The 21,920-nt window shown below is 40.5% G+C and overlaps 1 protein-coding gene across 3 annotated transcripts; it reads right to left on the bottom strand.

The window, feature by feature from the left end:
- Positions 1-268: 268 nt before the first annotated feature.
- Positions 269-20,940, bottom strand: l3mbtl2 (L3MBTL histone methyl-lysine binding protein 2). Of its 3 annotated transcripts, none has more exons than XM_038296786.1 (19): positions 20,852-20,940; positions 20,086-20,490; positions 19,898-20,003; positions 19,341-19,474; positions 15,527-15,605; positions 13,201-13,203; positions 12,825-12,898; positions 12,560-12,677; positions 12,200-12,334; positions 12,026-12,111; positions 11,678-11,924; positions 6,916-6,983; positions 4,937-5,041; positions 4,723-4,864; positions 4,489-4,571; positions 3,625-3,859; positions 3,452-3,514; positions 881-1,009; positions 269-806 (listed from the first exon to the last, which is right to left on the bottom strand). In XM_038296786.1, the coding sequence occupies exons 2-19, from the start codon at positions 20,425-20,427 to the stop codon at positions 523-525; spliced, it is 2,433 nt and encodes an 810-aa protein (XP_038152714.1). In that variant the 5' UTR covers positions 20,428-20,490; positions 20,852-20,940; the 3' UTR covers positions 269-522. The 3 variants fall into 3 exon arrangements, with proteins under 3 accessions (XP_038152714.1, XP_038152716.1, XP_038152717.1); XM_038296788.1 differs by having other exon boundaries at positions 20,780-20,915; XM_038296789.1 differs by lacking the exons at positions 19,341-19,474; positions 19,898-20,003; positions 20,086-20,490; positions 20,852-20,940 and adding an exon at positions 18,120-18,510.
- Positions 20,941-21,920: the final 980 nt, after the last annotated feature.

Here is a 21,920-nt window from a genome sequence, read left to right as displayed (position 1 = left end):
CTGCCCAGAAACGTTGTTGGTTCTAATTATAGCCCCGGCCTGTGTACAAGTCTGGCCATTATTTACCTCCGCCGACAGCCAGACTGGCCATTATTAGAGGATTTACGGTATATTTAGGTGAAATCAACCGGCCAGCAGGTGAAGATGAAGAATGAAAAGATTCTAAGAGGTAGGACCTGTGCATCATCTCATAGGGTTCTTCCTCATTTTATTTCTGTCTTCTTGACCTTGACCTGGATGATTTCATAACGCCAAATATTTGGGATTATTCAAACAAAAACAGCAGCAAATCAGTTTATTTCATGAAACATTTTTAACTGAACAGACATCCAAACAAAAATGATCTCATTAAGATTACAAAAAAAAACAGAAGAGGAAAAGTGAGGTAGAGGTTTAACTCTGGACGACTCTGTGGGAAATTGATTCCAGTCTAATGGGAGCAAGGCTGAGAATAATTTACCATAATGATCCAGACTCTGCATTTTATTTGTCCGTTACTGTCATGGAGCTTGAAAACAGATCTCATAGGTCCATGTCTTCAGCTTCTCCTGCAGTGTCCTCACTGTTGGTCTCCCACGTCTCATCCAAGCTGCTGTCATTGTCTCGGTTCCTGTCCTTCCAGTCTGGATTCGCCATTTGGTTTTCACTCTGATGGTCTCCGCTCAGCCGTGTCATCCCACCCGGTCTCGGCTCTACCTGCTGCTCTGCCTCCTCCTTCTTCACCCTCCATGGTAAGGCTGGCTGGGGCCTGGGGGGGGTCTCAATAGGGCCATCTATCTCCTCCACTTTCACCTTAACTGGAGCAACTGCAAAAACAGAACAAATGAGCCAGCCAGTCGTTCAAATGCACAAGTGATGGATGTGAGAGCCGGTCACTCACTCTCCTGTTCCTGCGGTTCGGTTTTGATTGGGGGGGCTTCAGGCTGGCTACTTTCAACACATTCTGGCTGTTTGTTAGCAGTGATGTCAGCTTGTTCCTGGGACAGCCCCTTCCTAAATTTCCTCTTTCCTGTGGAGATAAACAGACGAAAACGAATAAAATATGAAACTTTTATTTTGTCTCTTAGTGGGAAAATTTAAAACCAGTATGGGCATATCTATAATGGCTTTGTTTCAGTCCAGTCAGTCTGAGCTTTAACTTGTGAGCAACTGGATTCCTGTTCACATTTATGTTTCTTTTGCTTGTTTATAGGGTTGCATACTGTCTGCGGGATTCTATCCCACAGACTCCAGGGTGAAAGTCATGCAGACAAAGGGATATTTACCTGGTCAGATTGCAAACCTGGGATTTTCAAAACCGGGTTGATCTTGCCAGTGTTGTGCGATGTTTCTTGGATACAAGCAGAGTTGTTTGGCTTTGCTATTTTAACACACGACCGGCATAATGTTGTGACGTGCATACGTTGAGTACGGGTCACACCGGTGTTCTGTCAGATGAGCATACCCAGTCTGACCAGCATACCCATAGTCAATACGCATACGCAAAACATCGGATTTGCATTTATCCCTTTATTTTTTTTTTTTAAATAGACCTTAAACTACCTCAACGAGCATGAAGCCCTTTAGTCATGTACAAAAAAAATAACAATTTAAGGTCAGATTGCCATACACTTCAAAAAACACCAACAAGTAAGTAATTCAATAGTTTTTTTGTACATGCATGGGATACATGCACGTTGAAGTAGTTTAAAGTCTATTTTTCATACCAAACTAAAGGGATAAATGCCCATTGACTATGGGTATGCTGGTCTGACCGGGTATGCTGATATGACAGAACACCGGTTATGGTGTTCCCACAGCATGCAGATCCGAGCCGAGGAGATTTAACACAGGTCCCTTGCCGAGTCATTTGACCCGCGTAACTGAGCTTTTCCCACTGCCACTAAAAGCCCATTGTTCCTGGGTTTAAACAGGTTTTTTGCCAGTATGAATGATTCAAATAATGCATCATTTAGCTGCAGTCTGCCCGGCCGGTGTTCTGTCAGATCAGCATACCCTTAGTCAATACGCATGTGCAAGACGACAGATTTTGGCTTATCGCTTTAGTTTTGCACGAAAAATAGACTTTAAACTACCTCGACGGGCATCTATCCCTTTAGTCATGTACAAAAAAACTATTTAAGGTCAGATCGCCATATGCTTCAAAAAACCACAACAAGTGATTAAATAGTTGTTTTTTGTACATGAATAAAGGGATACACGCCTGTTGAGGTAATTTAAAGTGAATTTTTCATATAAAACTAAAGGGATAAATGGGTATTTACTATGGGTATGCTGGTCTGACCGGGTATGCAAAAATGACAGAACAAGGGTTAGCCTCCAGAGCTCTCCGTTAGCCCCGTCTTCTCAAGTGTGGGTACAAGCCCACTCTACACCGCTCCGCTTCACTCTCTGCTGGGCATCTGGCGGCCATCTATCACTATCCTCCTCCACACCCCCACCGGGTAGAGATTAGCCCCACAGCTCTGAAGCTAAAAAGGGGTTAACAGCAGGATAACAGAAGGATCCAGGCAAGATGGCCGGCATTTAGAGCACTGGGTGTAGCTCTCTCTGCAGCGCGGTGCACATGTTTAGTCTGGAGGTTCTTCCACTTTAAGTTGCATTGGAAATCTCCAACATAGACTTAAAATGCTGTGCGAATCTGTCTAGATCATATTTATCCTCTGAGATTAGCATCTAGTTTTCATTAAATTTGCTTCTTTTGGTGAAGCGCTTATTTTTAAAACAAATTGCATACATAGAAGATTGATGAGGTTTTAAAGACATTTCCAGTTCCAACTGTCCCTGAATGCAACAGCTGGGAACAGGTTGCTCAGCTGCTGAGCTGAGCTGTTGGTCATTATTTTTATATTTTTTTTTACTTAATTTTTTTAGCAAACTTTATGGATCCAATTTTGCTCCAAAAATTGGATCAACAAGTAGTATTCGTCTTAAATATGTGAATTTGCACTTCATTTGAATTTGTTAATGAAATAATGGAATAAGGAAAAAAAAAGGGGAAAACACACCTGCAGATAATTTACCTACCTGCTAAGATATGGAGAGAATTTTGCAACGATTAAGCTTTGCAAATTGAAATTAAAACAAAATACAATCCAGAAATGAAACTAAAAAACATTTTAGCCAAAAAGAGTTTTAAAAGTTTTTTTTCTTCTTCAAATTTAATCATTTATTATTATTATTTTTTATGTAGTTCATATTTTCCATTTAGTTTCATTCGGGATTGCTTTATTTTTTTTTAAGACGTGTTCTTCTCTTCCAACAATAATGGAACAAAATTCATTCCATACACCAATGACAGCTGATTGACTGACTTATTGTTTGATCCCTTTTTGAGGGCAGCTGTTGGCCATTTTGGGTTTGATTGGTGTTTTTAAGACCTGGTATGCAGAATCGGAAACTTAATCCACCGCCCCTAGAAGACAAGACCATCCATGCGCATTTCACGTACTCTTTCTGCCGTGCACCATGGGCTTGGGTTTCTTGTGCCGTGCCACCTGGTTTTCAGGCAATACTGGAAAAACAAAATGAAACGTCTGTCATTTGATATCTAAACTAAACCCAGCTTCCTCCATCAATCCTCCTGGGTTCAGACGTCTTCCCAAAACACTTTGTTTTTATTACCGAGTCCAGGAGGAGGCTGCAGCTGGTACCCCACCAGCTCACACCATCCTACAGGGTAGATATCGGGGGACTGGTGGTCGATCCACTGGTCGAACTCGTTGTCCCAGCCGTCAAAGTGGATCAACAGAAGGCGACCCACGCAGCGCCTCACGGTGGCCACGCACACCAGCCGCGGCTCCATCAGGTCCACCGCTTCCAGCTTCATGTTGGGGGAGAAACCGTGACCCGGGTTGTCCTGAAGAACAAGTAGCAGATTTTAACCCCTTAAGCCTGACTGAGACCTGCTCATGTTTATCCATTTATAGAAATGACCAAAACACAGCCACATGGTGTTTCATCTACACGCCTTTCAAATGGGACTTTAAAACTTCTAAAACATGTTTCCAAATTATTTTTTCAAAAATATTTTTTGTTTTATAGCCGTGTCCACCTGAAATCTGTGACTCTGCAGGAGACAATGCAACAGCAGCTATTCATTTTTAGCCACTCCCCTTAATGGCGGTATCACTGGAAACTAGAGGCTCAGACCCTTCGAAGGAGGGGTCGGAGGTCATTGTGTGACCATTTCAGGTGATGTAACCAGCATGCGTTACATAAGCTTGCTGTGTTACTCTTATTTTCTATTCAGTTTGGTTATTATTGTGTGTTCAATGCTAAATTTCAATGAACCAACGGCTAAATCTTAGGAGCAAAGGCTTTGCCTTATGCAGAAGGTCTCCAATCATGCCTATTTATCTGATCAGATTCCCTTTTAAGAATGGAAAAAAAAGCATTTTGGCCACTTTTGGCACCGTGCCAAAATCACATTTCCGCATCTGGTGTTTGACAGGTGTTTCCAACGCAAAAAAACAACAACGAACTTACAGTATTAAAGAGCCACGCTGGTGCAGCTTTGGCTTTAGTCTGTTGCAGATATTTTTCCCAGGTAAAAGTCTGAGGATCAGAACCTGTCAGGAAACAAACATTCTTTAGATTCTGTAAAATCAGGAGTTTAGGGATGATTTTTAAATCTAATACCAAGCAGAAATCAACACACATCAAATGTTTTAAATCCATTTAAAGATTTGATGAAGAAGCTCTGGGTGGCTGGAAATGTACCTGGAGGAACAGTGAGCGTGATGTTGTTCCTTTTACAGAAGTTAATGGGTAGAATGGCGTGGGAGGAAGCGTGGTAGCAGAACCAATCAGCGCCGTTCTTCATCCCATCGATGCCCACCATGAGGTAGCCGTCCAGCAGCACCTGCAGATCCAGAGAGTCAGAAGTCTGTTTCTGATGAAAGCTGACCCGACCAATCAGATGGAGGAAGGGAACCTTGTGAACAGTGGCGACGCAGATGTTTCCCAGGTTTAGAGGATCGATGGCTTCCAGCTTCATTCCTTCCTCGAAGAAGATCTTCCCCATGTAGACGTACCTGGGCTGGAGGTTCAACACATGAGCAGATAGAACCAGGACGTTTACATCGTTTCTTCAACGCGTTTCTCACATCAGTCTGATACTAAAAGGCCAACAAAAACTTTTTCATATTTATAAGATTTTTGATTGAATTTTACGAATTGGATTCTTTTAAATTTGCACTTTACAGATAAAGTTCTCTTCACTTCAGACCCAATAAAAAACACTTTGTCTTTTGCCACTTTGTCATTCAGCAGACAAATAAAAATCCTCACTCCGGAGGAAAGCCCGCCCCCTTAAGGGAATGTGAAAGGAAGGCAACTGGTAAAACTCTATATAAATAATAAAAAAATATGTTTTTGTTTGAAAAATAAAATATGATAAAGGAGTTGTTGGGTTACTTTTTTTTTTAGATTTTCATCACAAAATGGGTTTTCATTCCAAGACCTCTTTTCTTCTTTGGAACTAATAATGGAGCAAAATTCCCTCCATACTTCAGTGAATCCTTGTGGGATTTTATGTTCTAAAGCAACAAATAATGAAAAGTTTGAAGGAAGTAAAACGATAAGTGGCAGATATATCTTTTCTGTAGATCTGAACTGTAATCACATTTTCCCTCCGTAAAAATAGCAAGTGAACTAAAATATAATGTGTTAAAGGTTAATTATTTATTTCCTGAGCAAATAAAGGCCTTCTTCTGGGAGCTAACTTTTTCACTTTGGATTTTAACATAAATCTAGTCTTTTTGAGTTTTTTTTTCCTTTAATGTTAACAATATGGTATATAGTGTGTAATATAAAGAAAGAAACAAATAAAGTGCAGATAAATATGGTTTAATCATATTGTAACACACTGCTCTGATCAGAAACTGGAAGAAAAAATTAAAAATAAATGTGGGACAGAAGCAAGTCAACACTTTAAGTCTCAAACGAGCAAAACTGGTTGAGTTAAAATCCCAAAATAGGGGAAGTCACATTTTCCTCATTTTTATTAAAGGAAAAGTCCGCTCATATTCAGAATTCTGTCTTCTGAAAGTACTTTAAATATAAAACTATAACATACTGTTCAATAAATGCTGTTTTTAATTCAGAGTAATTTTCATGTGAATGTGCTTTACTGGAGGCATCCATGTTTGTCAAAGAACACTACTGCCACCTACTGGTTAGTGACGTCACGGTGCGGTATCGGCTGTTGATCAAGTCCCAGTGCTGTATCTGGTGTTTGTCACAACGCGCTATTATCCAAGTCATCTTGAAAACATTCTTCTTCCAAATGTTGGCTACATATTACGGGTTTTTTCTCTGGCCAGAAGTTCGATGGCAAATCCTCCCTCTTCAAGTTGGCGATCCAACGACCAACCCGTCCGTGGAGGATCGGAATCAGAAAGGTGGAATAACTCTTTTTTTTTTCACTTTTATCCGATGTATTCCAGCATCCAGCTGCCATGCACGTGGGCATTGTCAGTTTCACTATAGCTCTGGTGAATTTCAATGGTGAAGTCCTCTGGAAATCTTCAATAATTGTTGTTGATTGCAGATGTGTCTAGTAGTTCCCATTGATTTAGCCTGTAAAGCGGGGAGAATGGCGCTAGGCTTACCGCACCGTGACGTCACTGCTGGAAGATGGCAGGAGGGAGGGGTTACTATATTTGGGCAAAAATGGCCGCTCCCAGACTCAGTGGTCGCAACAAAAAATGTTTTTATTTTTTTACCGATTAAAGATAAATTCATTAAATCACCGCAAACATATTAGTTTTTGGTATAAATAATGATCCATTGATCATTCCTTGCTGACCGGACTTTTCCTTTCATGAAAAGGTTTGAACATTATATATTTTCCTTTACTTGGCGGCTTTAACATGCCAGCATGGGGTCAGAAGTTTTTTTTATTCCTCTTACCTTTTTAAACACATTGGGACTTATTTCACTGCTTCCTTTCATGTTAGCTGGAGCCTCAGAATTGTCTGCTATGAACAATAAAAAGGAGAAACTGACAGTAAACAATAGATTCACCAACAGTCGGCTTATTATTCACCCTGAACGGGGACTTCATGCTCTCTGCCAGCTACAGAACCTCATATATAGAGGGAATTTAATTACATGCCATTTTAGGGTTTAAATTGTAACATTTGGGGTCACATTAAATAGGCCACCTAATATTTGTTTTTTTCCTTGCATCGTTCCTCAGGCACCCCTGTCCTGCATGTTTTAGGGGTTTCCTTTTTGCATCACAGGAGAAAACAAGAGATGATCAACAGGCTGTCCTGCATGTTTAAGATGCATCTCTGTTCCAGCACAACTGATTCAAATAATCGTTCCTCCTCTGCAATCGGGATTAGGAATGGTCATTTCAATCAGTTGTGCTGAAACAGAGACGCATCTCAAACATGCAGGACAGGAGTTCCTGAGGACCAGGGCTGGGAACCAATGCATTAGAGCAGCCAGGCCTTCCGATTGCCTGAAGCGCAGGCATTGCTGCTGTTGGAATGTATAGTGCCACAATGGAGCCAAATCAATTTGATGAACCATTTCAAACCAGCCCCCTCCCCTTTTCACAAAGAGAACAAAGACTGGTTCCGGAAACTTCCAGCCAAAAGGACAGTCATGGACCAATCAGCTGACAAGACGGGTGGAATCCCAGCAGGAAATACCCCTACGTCATTCAAGGTTTAAATCCAGAGCGCAAGATCGAATCAATCTCTTTCCCCTGGGTTCCAATGCCTGCAAGGAGACGCCCATTTCACGTGAAATGCTAAAGAAAGCTAGCTGGAAGTAGCTTGCGTTTTCCTGCGTCAAAATTCACGGATCGCAGTGTCCCATCATGCATAGCGCCCACGGAACTGGGTGAGACGGGAAAATCGTGGAATTTCCCCCCTTTGTGAAGACCTCACTACTGAGTCACGGCCTATCTGCAGGAGGACACTTCTGCCTTGATAGCCGGAAGTAAACCTTCTTCGACCCCTAAAGTCCATCAACTTCCTCTGCTGTAGCATCAGACTGATCCAACACTCTTCCGAGAACGGACCCCATGCTGAGACAGACCCACACCGAGCTGAGGCCGAACCGCGTGTTCTTATCTTCAGGTAACACAGAGTACATGTCAGATTAAATAATACTACTTCAGCGAAGGTATATAGGTGTTACTTTATTGTATGTCTCGTACCATGTCCGTTGGTTGTGCTGTTCTATTTACATCTCTTAGCAGGTGATTAAGCAGACTGAAAATGTTTTATCATCATCTCCCTTTTATCTCCTCTTTCATCTTTTCTCCTTTTTTCTGTTTTTCCTTTCCTGTTCTACTTAAATTGCAGTGCCCATATAATCTGTAAAACTCCCTGCATAATTAGAATAAAGCTATTTACATGCATAAATCAAGAGGAACACTATGGCGATAGCCGTACTGCTCCACTGGTGAAAGCAAAATCTGTTGGGCTCTCTTTGACATCAAGACAATTATTCTTACTGCCACATTGCCACACAGGACACTGTTTAATAAAAAAAATAAATAAATAAAATAACTGCATGTGGTCACGTGGTTGAGAACCCGTCTATTGTTACAAGCTGCCAGAGCTGAAAGGCATAAACCCTGGTAAGTAAGCGAATTAGAGCTACAATTATTCAACTAAGAACAGTAAATAGATTTCATCTCCGATTTTGAATAAGTTAAAAGATTAACTACCACTCCAGTTCTAGTTAATCATTTATTCATTATCTGCAGGATTGTCATTTTGCACAACTCTGCTCCTTCCATTCATTGTTAATGTTTGATCTAATTTGTTAAGAAAGCTTTATTTTTCTTTAAAGTCAAAATTGTGTAACATTTGTTCTTACTGTGTAATTTTATCACATAAAAAGTGATATAAGCTTTATAAATTGGTCTGAACAAAGTTGAGGGGCGCCCCCTACGGGTAGCACAACATAATTACAAGGGGGACATGTTAGAAATGAAAAGCCAAGAGTTTTCCAGATAAACCCAAAAAGATTCATAAAATAATGAGAAGATCTGTCCTTTAACAGAAATGGACCCGTTTTTGATGGTGCTGCGCATGCAGCAGCCTGTTACGTCCGCTCCATGTTCTCCTTTCCTACTTTTTCTATTTTATTTTGTTTGGATAATTTTTTTCCTATTAGTGAATATTGTATCTGATATTCTAGTCTGATTGGGGAGCGACTTCAGGAGAAGACCCCCACCTCACTCCGCAGTGATCATCCAGAGGCAGCACATAGAAACTGTGGAGAGTTTCAAATACCTGTGGGTGTTCTCATGACACCAACACCTGTATAAGAAGGGCCAGAGCCGTCTCCACCTCCTGAGGAGGCTGAGGTCCTTTGGAGTGATCAGGCCCCTGCTTCAAACCTTTCATGATTCTGGCTATGTTCACACTGCAGCCTGAAGTAACCTAAATCCAATTTTTCTTGCCCATATGCGACCTGGATCTGATCTTTTCATGACAGTCTGAACAACACAGATATGATTTTTTTCCAATCAGACCCAGGCCACTTGGCTATGTGGTCCTGAATCTGATCTTTTCAAATGCGACCTATGTCTGAGCAGCCACGTTGGGTCATCAAACCATCTAACATCATTAACACCCGATAAAAAAGGTCACTATTATGCATCTTACTACACAGAAGTGGCAAGAAAAACAACAACCATGGCAGATGATGATGCTGAGAGCAGTATCTATGTTTAAACATATTGAAAAGATTGAGTTTCTATGGTTGGAAAAGATCGCTAGATGCGCGCTGGCGCTACTATCCATGTTTACGGAAAAAAAAGGAGCACGCTGGCCTGTGACGTCATTGCGTCCTCTACTGCGCATGCGGGACACTTGCGTTGTATGACTGCAGTTCACACAGGAGATCACTTACAAATCGCATATATTTGGAAATATGAACAGCAACGTAAAAAAAATGGATTTCGCAAAAAAATCGGAATTGAGCATCAAGGCCTGCAGTGCGAACATAGCCTCTGTGGTGGCATCAGCCCTCCTCTACGCTGTCGTCTGCTGGGCCCCTGGCAGCGCAGAGCAGGACAGAAAGAGACTGAACAAACTGGGGAGAAAGGCCGTTTTCTGTCCTAGGCTGCACTCTGGACTCTGTGGAGGAAGTGGCTGAGAGGAGGGTGCTGTCCAAGCTTCCATCCATCATGGAGAACACCTTCCACCCTCTGCATCAGACTGGAGAGGAGCTGCTTTAGTCAAAGTTTTTACACCCTGTATTTCTCTATATTTGACACCCAGAGCAATAAAAAGAGCTCATATATATATATATATATACACTATATTGCCAAAAGTATTTGCTCACCCATCCAAATTATTGGAATCAGGTGTTCCAATCACTTCCATGGCCACAGGTGTATAAATTCAAGCACCTAGGCATGCAGACTGTTTTTACAAACATTTGTGAAAGAATGGGTCGCTCTCAGGAGCTCAGTGAATTCCAGCGTGGAACTGTGATAGGATGCCACCTGTGCAACAAATCCAGTCGTGAAATTTCCTCGCTCCTAAATATTCCACAGTCAACTGTCAGCTGTATTATAAGAAAATGGAAGTGTTTGGGAACGACAGCAACTCAGCCACGAAGAGGTAGGCCACGTAAACTGACGGAGCGGGGTCAGCGGATGCTGACGCGCATAGTGCGAAGAGGTCGCCAACTTTCTGCAGAGTCAATCACTACAGACCTCCAAACTTCATGTGGCCTTCAGATTAGCTCAAGAACAGTGCGCAGAGAGCTTCATGGAATGGGTTTCCATGGTCGAGCAGCTGCATCCAAGCCATACATCACCAAGTGCAATGCAAAGCGTCGGATGCGGTGGTGTAAAGCACGCCGCCACTGGACTCTAGAGCAGTGGAGACGCGTTCTCTGGAGTGACGAATCGCGCTTCTCCATCTGGCAATCTGATGGACGGGTCTGGGTTTGGCGGTTGCCAGGAGAACGGTACTTGTCTGACTGCATTGTGCCAAGTGTAAAGTTTGGTGGAGGGGGGATTATGGTGTGAGGTTGTTTTTCAGGAGCTGGGCTTGGCCCCTTAGTTCCAGTGAAAGGAACTCTGAATGCTTCAGCATACCAAGACATTTTGGACAATTCCATGCTCCCAACTTTGTGGGAACAGTTTGGAGCTGGCCCCTTCCTCTTCCAACATGACTGTGCACCAGTGCACAAAGCAAGGTCCATAAAGACATGGATGACAGAGTCTGGTGTGGATGAACTTGACTGGCCTGCACAGAGTCCTGACCTCAACCCGATAGAACACCTTTGGGATGAATTAGAGCGGAGACTGAGAGCCAGGCCTTCTCGTCCAACATCAGTGTGCGACCTCACAAATGCGCTTCTGGAAGAATGGTCAAAAATTCCCATAAACACACTCCTAAACCTTGTGGACAGCCTTCCCAGAAGAGTTGAAGCTGTTCTAGCTGCAAAGGGTGGACCGACGTCATATTGAACCCTATGGATTAGGAACGGGATGTCACTTAAGCTCATATGTGAGTCAAGGCAGGTGAGCAAATACTTTTGGCAATATAGTGTATATATATATATATATATATATATATATATATATATATGCATCTTTTCCTTCCTTAGCTGATGTAATGACTACATTTCTCCAATGTGAGTTAAATAAAGTCAATCAATTTAAAGCAAAGTCGTTAAAACTCACCAGATTCTTTGATTGCATGACCCACCGTCTTGGACCATCCCAGAGGGTGGACCAGAGGACTGCACATGTGGCACCAGAAGTCGAAGACGGCGTTCTCATGGACATCGCTTTGGTTCCCAATCAGCAGCCGGAGACGGCCACCGATAACCGAGTCCACCATGGCCACTCGGGTCCGGCTCAGGTGTTTAGGATCCACCACCTCCAAGCGCATGCCCACCCTGAACGGGCACTTCATGCTCTCTGCCAGCTACGGAACCAAAAACACCCAAAGGTTCTGGTCAGGGGCCATACAAGTCCCCAGTCATGAGCAGGGAACAGTTTAACAGCAAACATGTCCGATTCCTTTACCTTTGCATAGAAGTCAACAGGTAGAGTGGTGGATCCCACAAGCTTCTTCATCAGATATGATTTCCAGTCCGAGATGTTTGTCACATCTGTAAACAGGCAAACATGTGGTTGCTTTAAGAAATTACTCATTCGTTTTCTGCTGCCTTGGGTTGAACTCTGCCCGCTGAAGCTCACCCTGCGGCGGCACCAGCAGCTTGCTGGTCATGGAGCACCAGCCGATCGGGTTCAGCTCTCCAGAAACCAGACTACACCAGAAGTCACGGCTGCTGTCGTGTTGGTAGCCTTCATATCTGAGCAGCGCCTTGTATCCTGCAGACCAGTGAGTGGAGAGCAGAGGTAGAAAAAACGGACACTAGTTTAAGATAAACGCTGCCTTTCAGACGCATGTTGACTGAACAGAAACAATAAATGGAGCTTCAACATCTAAACTAGTTTTTAAATGGATAAAACCTTGCAGCAGATAAAATAAGTTCAAAGCTTGATGGTCTATTTACACTTTGAAATGAGCACATAAATAATAAAGATGGGACATACCTGCAATCTGAATAACAGAGGCTATCCAGTAGACTTTATTGGAAAGGACAGAGTTGGTGTTGAGGACCTCTACCTTCATCCCAACAACCACATCATCCCAATATGAGCTCAGAGGAGCCTGCAGAGACACGGAAGCTCATCAACTTTATGCTTCACCAGCAACAATCTAAGCCACATAGTTCATAATTATAAATGTAAAGCCATTCTCGAAAAAAACTAAGTAATTAGTTTCAATATAGAGGAGTAACATATGGAGTAAACTCACATGTGCGAAACAGGGGACGGGTGCAGCCACGGCCGCCTCTCTCTTCAGATAGGAGCCCCAGTCAAACGTTGCAGCTGCAGAAAGAACGCATCATTTTACAGCCCGAATGTAGATCCCACTTCCCAGCAGCTGTTGGATTTTTCTTACAGTTACAAGAAATGCTGCAGGAGTTTACTGACATCATGGATGGGGAGAGAATACTTGATTTTCCAGCTTTGTGAAAATTTGTTGATGGAGTAATAAGGCCAGGCAAGAGATTCTTTTTTTTTTTATTCTATTTTGAGAATAAAGTCATAAAATTCCGAGAATGAAGTCAACATACCAAAATACATTTCAGAAAGAAGCTTGGAGCTCCGACAGGCAGATGACGGCCGACCAGCTCCACCAATCAGCAACCTGAGTCCACTTTGAACTCCTGCCCAGTTTGATGCTGCTGCTAAAAGATTTCCTGATTTTTGTCAAACAGATGCCAAAGTATAACTTCACATGATGCTGCATATTCATCATTTCAGGGAAGACAGTGCTTCTTGTAGGAGTTTTCAGAAGATATAACTTCATTCTCGTAATGTTACGAATTTATTCTCATAATATTACAACTTTATTCTCGAAATAAAAATAAAGAAAATCTCTAGCCTGATCTAATTAGTCGTAGTTTACTTTTTATTTTTCCAGCTTTTCATTGTCATTACACTGTCACAAGTATAGAGCAACTAAATTAACTCTCTGCATTTAACCCATCCCATTGAAGAGCATTGTGGGGTTAAGGGTTTATCAAGATGATAAAAAAAGGTCAAAAATATCCAGCCAAGTTTGTTCTCTTTCTGCTCGTATCCATCCAGAGAATGAAATAAGAACAAGAAAGAAAGAATAAGAAAAATAAAAAGGTCCTAACAGTGGATTATACCCACAGAGGAACAAAACTGAAATGCAAAATGATATTGGGGGTGGGGGGGGGCACTTTTATTGTATATTTTGTAGTAACTGCATTTAAAAAAAAACTTTATTTCAAATTTTGCATCCATTACAACTAAAGCATTATTGACACAATAATAGGCTACATAATATGGAAGATAAATAAAAACACAAAACCAAAACATCTTTTCTCAATTTTAGGGCTGAAACAATCGATTATCCATATAATTTTGAACTAATTTAGTAATCGATTATTCATTAACTAGAGTATAGACCAAAAAACAAGACAGGAATTCCCACTTAAAGCTGTAATTATATTAAAATTGTGAAAAAATATTTTGCATATAACATTAAATAAATGCTTTCGTATTCCAATCTGCTCTATCCAGATCTCCTCAATTGGAAAAGTTTTAGTTTCTCCTGGTTTCCCTTCATGAAAAATCTTAAAGGAACCTTTGGCTATCAGATCATCAATCGATTCATCAAATAGATTAATCAATTTGAGAAATAATCATTAGTTGCAGGCCTTCTCTGTTTATTATTAATATATCTCATTTTCTGGCATTTTATTTTAATCCTGGGTTGAATGTAAATAGAGTTTGACATCCATTCAAAGGAATCCAAAAAAAGCATGACTTAACTTTGATGGGTGTGAACCTTAGCAATGGGCCTCTGATTGAATCTATTATTATTGGATCTATCCTGAGCCTTCAGGGACCGTATGGCCTGACTAAAAACAGTCCAGTCAATATGATGGAAGGCCCGGCTCCCATCCACCCTTTATAGCTCGAATCCGTCTTATTCAGGTAAAGTCTGAATCATACAGACATCACCTGTCTTCTAACCAGCATTCATGCATTAATAGTTTCTCTAGTTTTTTCTTTATTTTCTATTTCCATCCATTCCAGTAATCAGTGCAACAGCAATAAAAAGAGATTTAGCTAAATAAGAATAATAATAATCTATTAAACAGGCAATGATGAGGCCTCCTTCGCAGGGGTTTAATTCTTGCCTTTTTCCTCTTTCCATAGGTACAGAGGAATTATTTTATCCCATTCATTGAAAGGTGTGTCAGACATTTCAGCTGCAGGGTCTGGAATAGAAATATCCTCAACTAGATATTCGTTTTAAATAAAAATTTAAGAAGTATTAGATTGGTATCAAACATATGGCTGATAAAACAAAAATGAATGTCTAACAGGAAGTAGATGGAGACAGTTTTTGTCCGCCCCATCTCGGCATTTTGTTTTATTTCTACACATATTTTTGATTCAACGTGTTTTTATTACATTTTATTTTTGATTTTATTACATTCGGTATAATCCTATAAAAACATAAAAAGGTGGAACATTCTTATATCAGCGGCTGCTGCTCTGCCTTTTTAAATATGTAAAGGATACTGATCTAAGAATACATTTCTATGGAGTTCTATTCATGCCAACTACGCAACCAGCCTTCCTTTTAACACAAAAAAAGATTCTTGGGAAATTTTTATCTCACCAAGTTTAACATTGAGGAGGAAAAAAATGTAAGACTCTTTATTTAAAATAAAAAGGTCAGAACTTAAAGTGTTTAAATGGCTCCAAAATGGCAGGATTTTATTTAGAAAGATTTTCCTTTTGTGTTTTTTAGAGAAGGAACTTTTAGCAATTTATATTTACTGGCCCGGTAAAAAAGCTTTTTTTTTTCTGAAGTGATCATCTGTCATTCGTCGTGCCATTCTCCATTCTTCATCATAAGTTGCTCTTTTTCTACCCGTTGTTGAGCAAAGTGTGTGTTATTTATAATACCTTCTGCTCCTGCAGCTGCAGAGGAGGCTTTGGCTATCATCTTGTTGAGCACGGTAGCTTTTTTTGAGGGAGGTCGACCCTAAAGAGATAAAAACATAAAAAATGAAATTAGATGAACTTCTCTGCAACTACTATTCAGAACGCAGAAGAAAATGAACGTCTCAAACTAAAGGTGCTTTAACTTGCATTTGGAGAGAAGACAATGATCATCTCATCTGAGATAATGAATACAGCAGGTTCTGTATAAATGAGTGCTGGGAAAACCTCACTGAACAGACGACCTGTTAAAAAAAACTTTCCTACTGTTTAAAAATCACTTTCTGAATTTAAGACCAAAACTCATCAGATCCCAACAACAGAGGAATAAAATCGCTGCCTCAGCAAAGTGGTTCACAAATGCAATAAAACTTCACTTAAACAGACTTAAATACAAAAAAAATAATTAAAATGAATCCATATTAATATATTTAACACTGTACAGGGTTTCCTCTGGTTAGCTAATTCATGGACCTTTCAAATAATTAACAGGACACTGTTTTTTTAAATGTATGAACTGTTAGAGCTCTCCAGCAAATGTGTTGAAAGTTGTTGATTTCTTTACACCTTCAAATGCTCACTGAGGCCATCTAGCGGTGAAGTAAGAAACATCTGTGACGTTGATGCATCTGAGATGTATGAAAATTAGGTTTATGAAAATAACTTGAAAATTTAAACAAATTAGCACACAGCCCACAGCAACCTGCTTGAGTTGGTCAAAATGAAACCAGGTATTACAAAAGTAAAAATCCCGAAAGAAGAAACTGTTCTATTCTTGACTTCTTTGTAGAAAAAAATAACATACAAGTTACAGTCAACAGCATACACACACACACACAAAAAAACTATGAAAAAAATAAAAACCAACAACTAACAAGTACAGGAATGTGTTTCTGTCCTTTGACAAATCAGTTTTTGCATGAGACATTTAGTCCTGTTAGTATCTGAAAGGTTGCAACTGTATTAAATTTAGGAGCTACATCCATTTTTTAACCCAGTAAATACTGGAAATGTTTGACTTAGACTCAACTTTATTTATAACTCGGGATTACTCCTTCAGGGAAATTCTGGTTCCAGTAGCTTATATAGATTACAATAGCAATACGCCGTTAAAGATTAAAATAAATAAATAAAGACAGTATAAAAAAAGTGTATATGATATAAGAAAGCATAAAAAAGTTGTAATGTCCTGGAATATGTTTTCTTTAGATATAAAAATATCTGCAGAGTAAAGAGCTAAGGAAAGACTACACAGTAGTTGACTTGGATTATTTCACTTGTGCTGCAGAGATGTACTGACCTTATAAATTAGTAAAAAATTACACAGGCTACGCAGTAGCAGGCATGTGTTATTGAACAGTAAGAGGAGATTATTGCACATGAGCTAACCCTTGCCCCTCTTCCCATCACCTCCTCCTTCCCCTAAGTGAGGATTTGTAGAATTCAATTCAGTTTATTTCTATAGCACCAATTCACAACACGTCATCTCAAGACACTTTACAGTTCACCAGATCATACAGTTAGATTGATTCAAAGTTTTCTATCTAAGGAAAACCAGTTGATTGCATCAAATCATTGACTAGAAATCAATCCCCCACACTAAGCATGCTTGTAGCGACAGTGGAGAGAAAAAAACTCCCCTTTAACAGGAAGAAACCTCCAGCAGAACCAGGCTCAGTGTGAGCGGCCATCTGCTGAGGCCGACTGGGGTTCAAGGAGACAGAAGCAGAGATAGAAAAAGCAGCTGTAAAAGGCGGCCCCGTCCAGGAAACACACAGCCAGGCAGACGAGCTCCGAGCCAGCTCCCATGTCAGAGGATGAACTCAACTCAAACTGTATTTATAAAGCACATTTAAAACAACCGGGGTTGACCAAAGTGCTGTACAGATATCACAGTTGCAGGAAACAAGGTAAAAACCTAAAAGCTAAAATACATAAACACAATGCAATAAAATAGAATAAAATAAGTTAGAATGTAATTTCTGCCAGATGTCCACTTAGACTTGATTAAAAGCCAGGGAGACAAAGATTGCTTTGTGAAGAGAGCACATCCAGCCAGTCAGTCAGAGAAACAGGACTACACTGAAAAACAGGCCGATCTCCAACATTTATAAACAAAGGCGTTGATGGCAGCAGCACAGCTGATATTTCTCTTGATGGTTTGTGTAACAAAGGAATTCAGCAGACTGCATTTGGGGAGGAGTAATCTCCTGAGTTTACCTGGTCTGTTTCTGTTGTATTAAAGCAACACCCTCTGCTGCAGAAAGAGCAACACATTTAAGCTCTGATGTTTTAATAAAACCACCACTAACTCAGAATCAGAAAATCGAGAAAAACCCGATGGTTGTATTTCTGCTGAGACAAACACTCAATAAAAATCTATCATTTAAATGTAAAGCAACAAAAACACCCACAAATTCTTCGACATTTCAAAAAGTCTGGATTGGTGAAAAGGGTCTAATGTATTTATAGTCTTTTCAGGGCTCCATGTGGTCCCTGTTTAACACAGGACCGGCCCTGGCTGCCCCCGGACACGGCGGTGCCCGCGGAAACTCACCCTCCGCTTGAGTCCGGGGGCCGGGTCGGGGGCCGAGCAGGTCGGGACGGCGGTGGCTTTGAGGATGTGGCTTCGGCGGCTCTGAAAGGCGTCTGCCTGGACGTAGTCGTCGTCACTGAAGTGTTTGTGGCAGACTACCAGATTGCTGAGAACGTGGTTCGGGGTCTTTGGGTCGATGTTCAGAATAAACAACCACTGTCTGAGTCGCTCCGGGTTGCTCATCGGTAACCGATGGCAGGTAATCCCAATCTGCTTGCTGGAGCAGGACTCCACGCAGCAATAGTTCACCATATTTTACATTAAATTCGGTTTAAACGGCAAATGTAAACACGCCCCTCCACACAACAGTGGAATTTAAGTCCAGCGCGGTCATCTTCTTCTTCCTTTAAGCGGCAGGATGGGTCGACGCGCATAGCTCAGTGCTGCCTCCTACCGTTCACTCCACAAACATAAAACTACTTCTTCATTGTTAGGTTAGAAAACAACTTTAATATACATTACCGCGATCTACCGGTATGTAATTTGAAAGAAAATACAGTTCTAACATTTCAGTTTTTTTAAATAATAAAATATAAGATATATAATTAAATACAATAAAATAACTAATATATCTTAGACTCAGGGACAGATTTAGTAAATGTGGGGCCCTAGGCAAAGACAGGCAGGGGGCCCTCTGAATGGAGAAGACAACACATAAAACAGACCCATTCTACAGATAGAGAAATGTTAATAGAATAGACATCCATTATCTGTTCTAGGTTGTGTCCCTTTTCTTCTTGTTTTCCTCTATGTTTTGTACTCAGCTGACTTTTCATGCTGTCTCTAAAGGAATGAAAGATTTTTTCCAAGCTCTAAGCTCACTTAGCTGATTGCTCCTTCCTGTGTTTCCAAAAAGGCCAAAGTAAATAACCCAGTCCTTCTTTTCATTGTAGACAAGCCATGATCTGCTTCTCTGTTCTCCATTTTTCATTTGGATGAAATAATAGCTGCATGAATCATGACAGCAGACAAGATAGAGGAGAGCAGGAGGCGGGGTTACCAATCTACTTGCTCTGGAGAGCAGAGTTCGCTGCTTTTAGATGTTGTCTCTAAAGTTTCCAGTAGCAGAAAAACGTCTCTAGATTTGGCGCTAAGCGCTTTTTTGAAATCAAAGTGCTAGAGGGGTCTGAAAAGTTGCTAAATATAAAATCATAAAATTCCGAGAATAGGTTTAACTCTGACCTGCAGGCGTGCCAGTATGGAGGACTTCTTGGAGTTTGAGGAAAAGGAACGAGAACAGGATAAGCTGCAGAAACGTTTTGATTTTGAGAAGAAGGTGTTGAAACTTCCTGTCACTCCACACATCTCACAAATCACTGTAAAGTGGAGAAAGTAATCAGAACCCTCATTTTATACAAAACATCAAGAAACATTTTCATCATACAGTATAGCCATTCAAAATTTCCCCACTTTCCTGGATGGGTCCTTGGCTGGTCCCCAACTATTCCTTTTTAAACATCAATCTTTGTACTAAAATATTATTTCTGTCAAGATTTGTGGACATTAAGATATAAAGAGAAGCATCATCATCTCCTGGTTAGACCCTGTAATTCAGTGAAAGAGAGGAGTCAGAGTAGAAAAAATGGAAGAGGGGGTCACTCCAGTGGCTGGAAGTTGGAGGGGATTTTGCTGGGAGTTGGGAGGGAAGTGGGCTGCCATTCAGCTGGGGTTTAACTGGGAAGGGGCATTTTAAATGGCTGCTACTGTAAGATGCCTTGTTGTTCATTATCCTTCCTTACGTGGTTCATCGCCTCTCTGCTTTTCCCTGGAGATCCTCCTTCCTTTTGGCAAACTTTCCTCTTTACCAATGTTTTCATCTTCAGCCTCCTTTTCCTTGCTTTCTTCCTGCGAAGAAATGTGAAAATATTTACATTCTAACTGTGACCCACTAAGAGGCATACAGAAAACCCCACATTGAGCATCTTACAGTATCCCTGCGCTCTGTGGAGTTGGTGCAGTGCTGGATGGAAGGCAGGCACTTTCTGCAGCCCACTCCACTGCAGAGGGAGCAGTGTGGACGGACAAACACCGTGGGAGCTGCTCCGGGCCTCAGCTTCAGAGCTCCTGATGGCAGCTTCCCCTCAAAGTACTCTTTGCCGAAGTGATCGCTGCAGAGGTGGGAGAAATGCGTGGCCGCCCACTTCACGCGGGTCCTCTGAACTTGTTTCTCCCATTTCCGAAACTCATCTGGATCCTTTGGGAACTTAAACAAGGTCACCCCATCTTCTACAGTTTTGCCACATCCATAAGCCACGCAGTGGTAGGGCATCTTTGAAACGGGACCATCAGCTTCTCAAAGGCCTGATTCCAGAGGGTTCTTTTTACCTTTGACCTATTTACAATCACATCAAATCAGAAAGAGATGGGGGGGGGGAACAAAAACAAATATGAGGTTGTATTCCGCAAAAATAAATTACATACAAAAACGACTATTATTTCTCCTCTAGACACTATATGCTAAGCCTTTCAAAGAAATAATAGCCATATTTAATATTTAGCTTCTTGTTTTGCACATATTTTTACAGCTAACCTAAAAGTGAGCTACTGTGAATGCTATCTAGATAGCAATAATAGCTGCACTCGTTCTTCTCTCAGTGACACATCAAAATATTAGATACTACCTCCAGCTAGGTTATGAATCCAATAAGGACTAAGAAGTTTGTTGAAAACATTTAAAACTGTAAAATGTTTACATATGAGCAGATGAGCATCCTATATGAAGCCAGAACATCCGTACAGTAGTGACAGTAGCTTCCTCTTAGCTCTTATTATTGTTCAGTTAAACAGCACGCGACTCTCTACTGCCATCTACTGGTACAAACGCGGTTTCTTCTTCTTCTTTGACATTTTTGGCGGTTGGCAAACAACAGATAAATGCATTTCCGCCATCTACTGGAATGGAGTGTGGACCAGAATGACTCTCAGGAATTAAATTCTATTATATAAATGTGTTATTTTTAGATATCGAAATACTATACTGTAAATATTACTATCTGAATAACTTCTGAATAATTGAACAAAATCTAATTTAACTTTTACTTTACTCAAATTTTGAATGAATTGCTTTCTCTCCTCCTCATATTTGTTACAGTATAACATCACATGCTCAACTGTTTCATCTACCCCACAATATTCACATTTCCCATTCCTATGTTTTCCTAAGATAAACAGAGTACCATTTAATCCGGTATGACCAAACCTCAATCTAGAAATTATTGTTTCTTCTCGTTCTTTCTGTTCTTCTCATTTCTCCAATTTTCTTTTGAATTTTATAAAACCAACGTCCTTTATTTCCTTTCTCCCATTCGTTTTGCCAATTATCCTTTATTTTCTGTTTAATTAACATTTTAACTTCAGATTTGCTAAAATTAACAAATAAATCCACTGACACATTTTTAGCAGCTTCTTTTGCTGCCTTATCTACTTGTTTACAAACGCGGTTTGGGGAATTAATGTGAAGTTGTAGGAGGCATTGATTTTAACATATTCTACTAATGGGAATATGCATTTATAAGCATGCATATAAGTAAGATATATGCAAAGTATCCGTAAAAATACATTTCAAGATACTTTTTTATTTTTATATTTTTTATTGGTTTACTTATTTAATGTGAATGGATTTTAAAGACAAAGTCCGGTCATATTCAGAATTCAAACCTCTGAAATTACTTTAATTATGAAATTATTACATACTGTTCAATAAATTATAATTGTTTATAATTCAGAGTAATTTTCAAGTGAATGTGCTTTACTGGAGGCATC

The sequence above is a fragment of the Cyprinodon tularosa genome, unplaced genomic scaffold (assembly GCF_016077235.1).
Source record: "Cyprinodon tularosa strain WSP-4 unplaced genomic scaffold, ASM1607723v1 ctg377, whole genome shotgun sequence".
Taxonomy (NCBI): domain Eukaryota; kingdom Metazoa; phylum Chordata; class Actinopteri; order Cyprinodontiformes; family Cyprinodontidae; genus Cyprinodon; species Cyprinodon tularosa.
The sequence above is the reverse complement of the archived record's forward strand: the minus strand, read 5'-3'. Positions and strand labels throughout refer to the sequence as shown.

What these genes read in the sequence shown, in the direction of transcription:
- l3mbtl2 (XM_038296786.1), bottom strand. Translation starts at nt 20,427, where the DNA reads ATGCCCTACCACTGCGTGGCTTATGGATGTGGCAAAACTGTAGAAGAT. An exon ending in CCACAGAGCGCAGGGATACT is followed by an intron (nt 20,004 to 20,085) that starts GTAAGATGCTCA and finishes ATTTCTTCGCAG; the next exon opens with GAAGAAAGCAAGGAAAAGGA. An exon ending in GCAGCCTCCTCCTGGACTCG is followed by an intron (nt 3,515 to 3,624) that starts GTAATAAAAACA and finishes TTGTTTTTCCAG; the next exon opens with TATTGCCTGAAAACCAGGTG.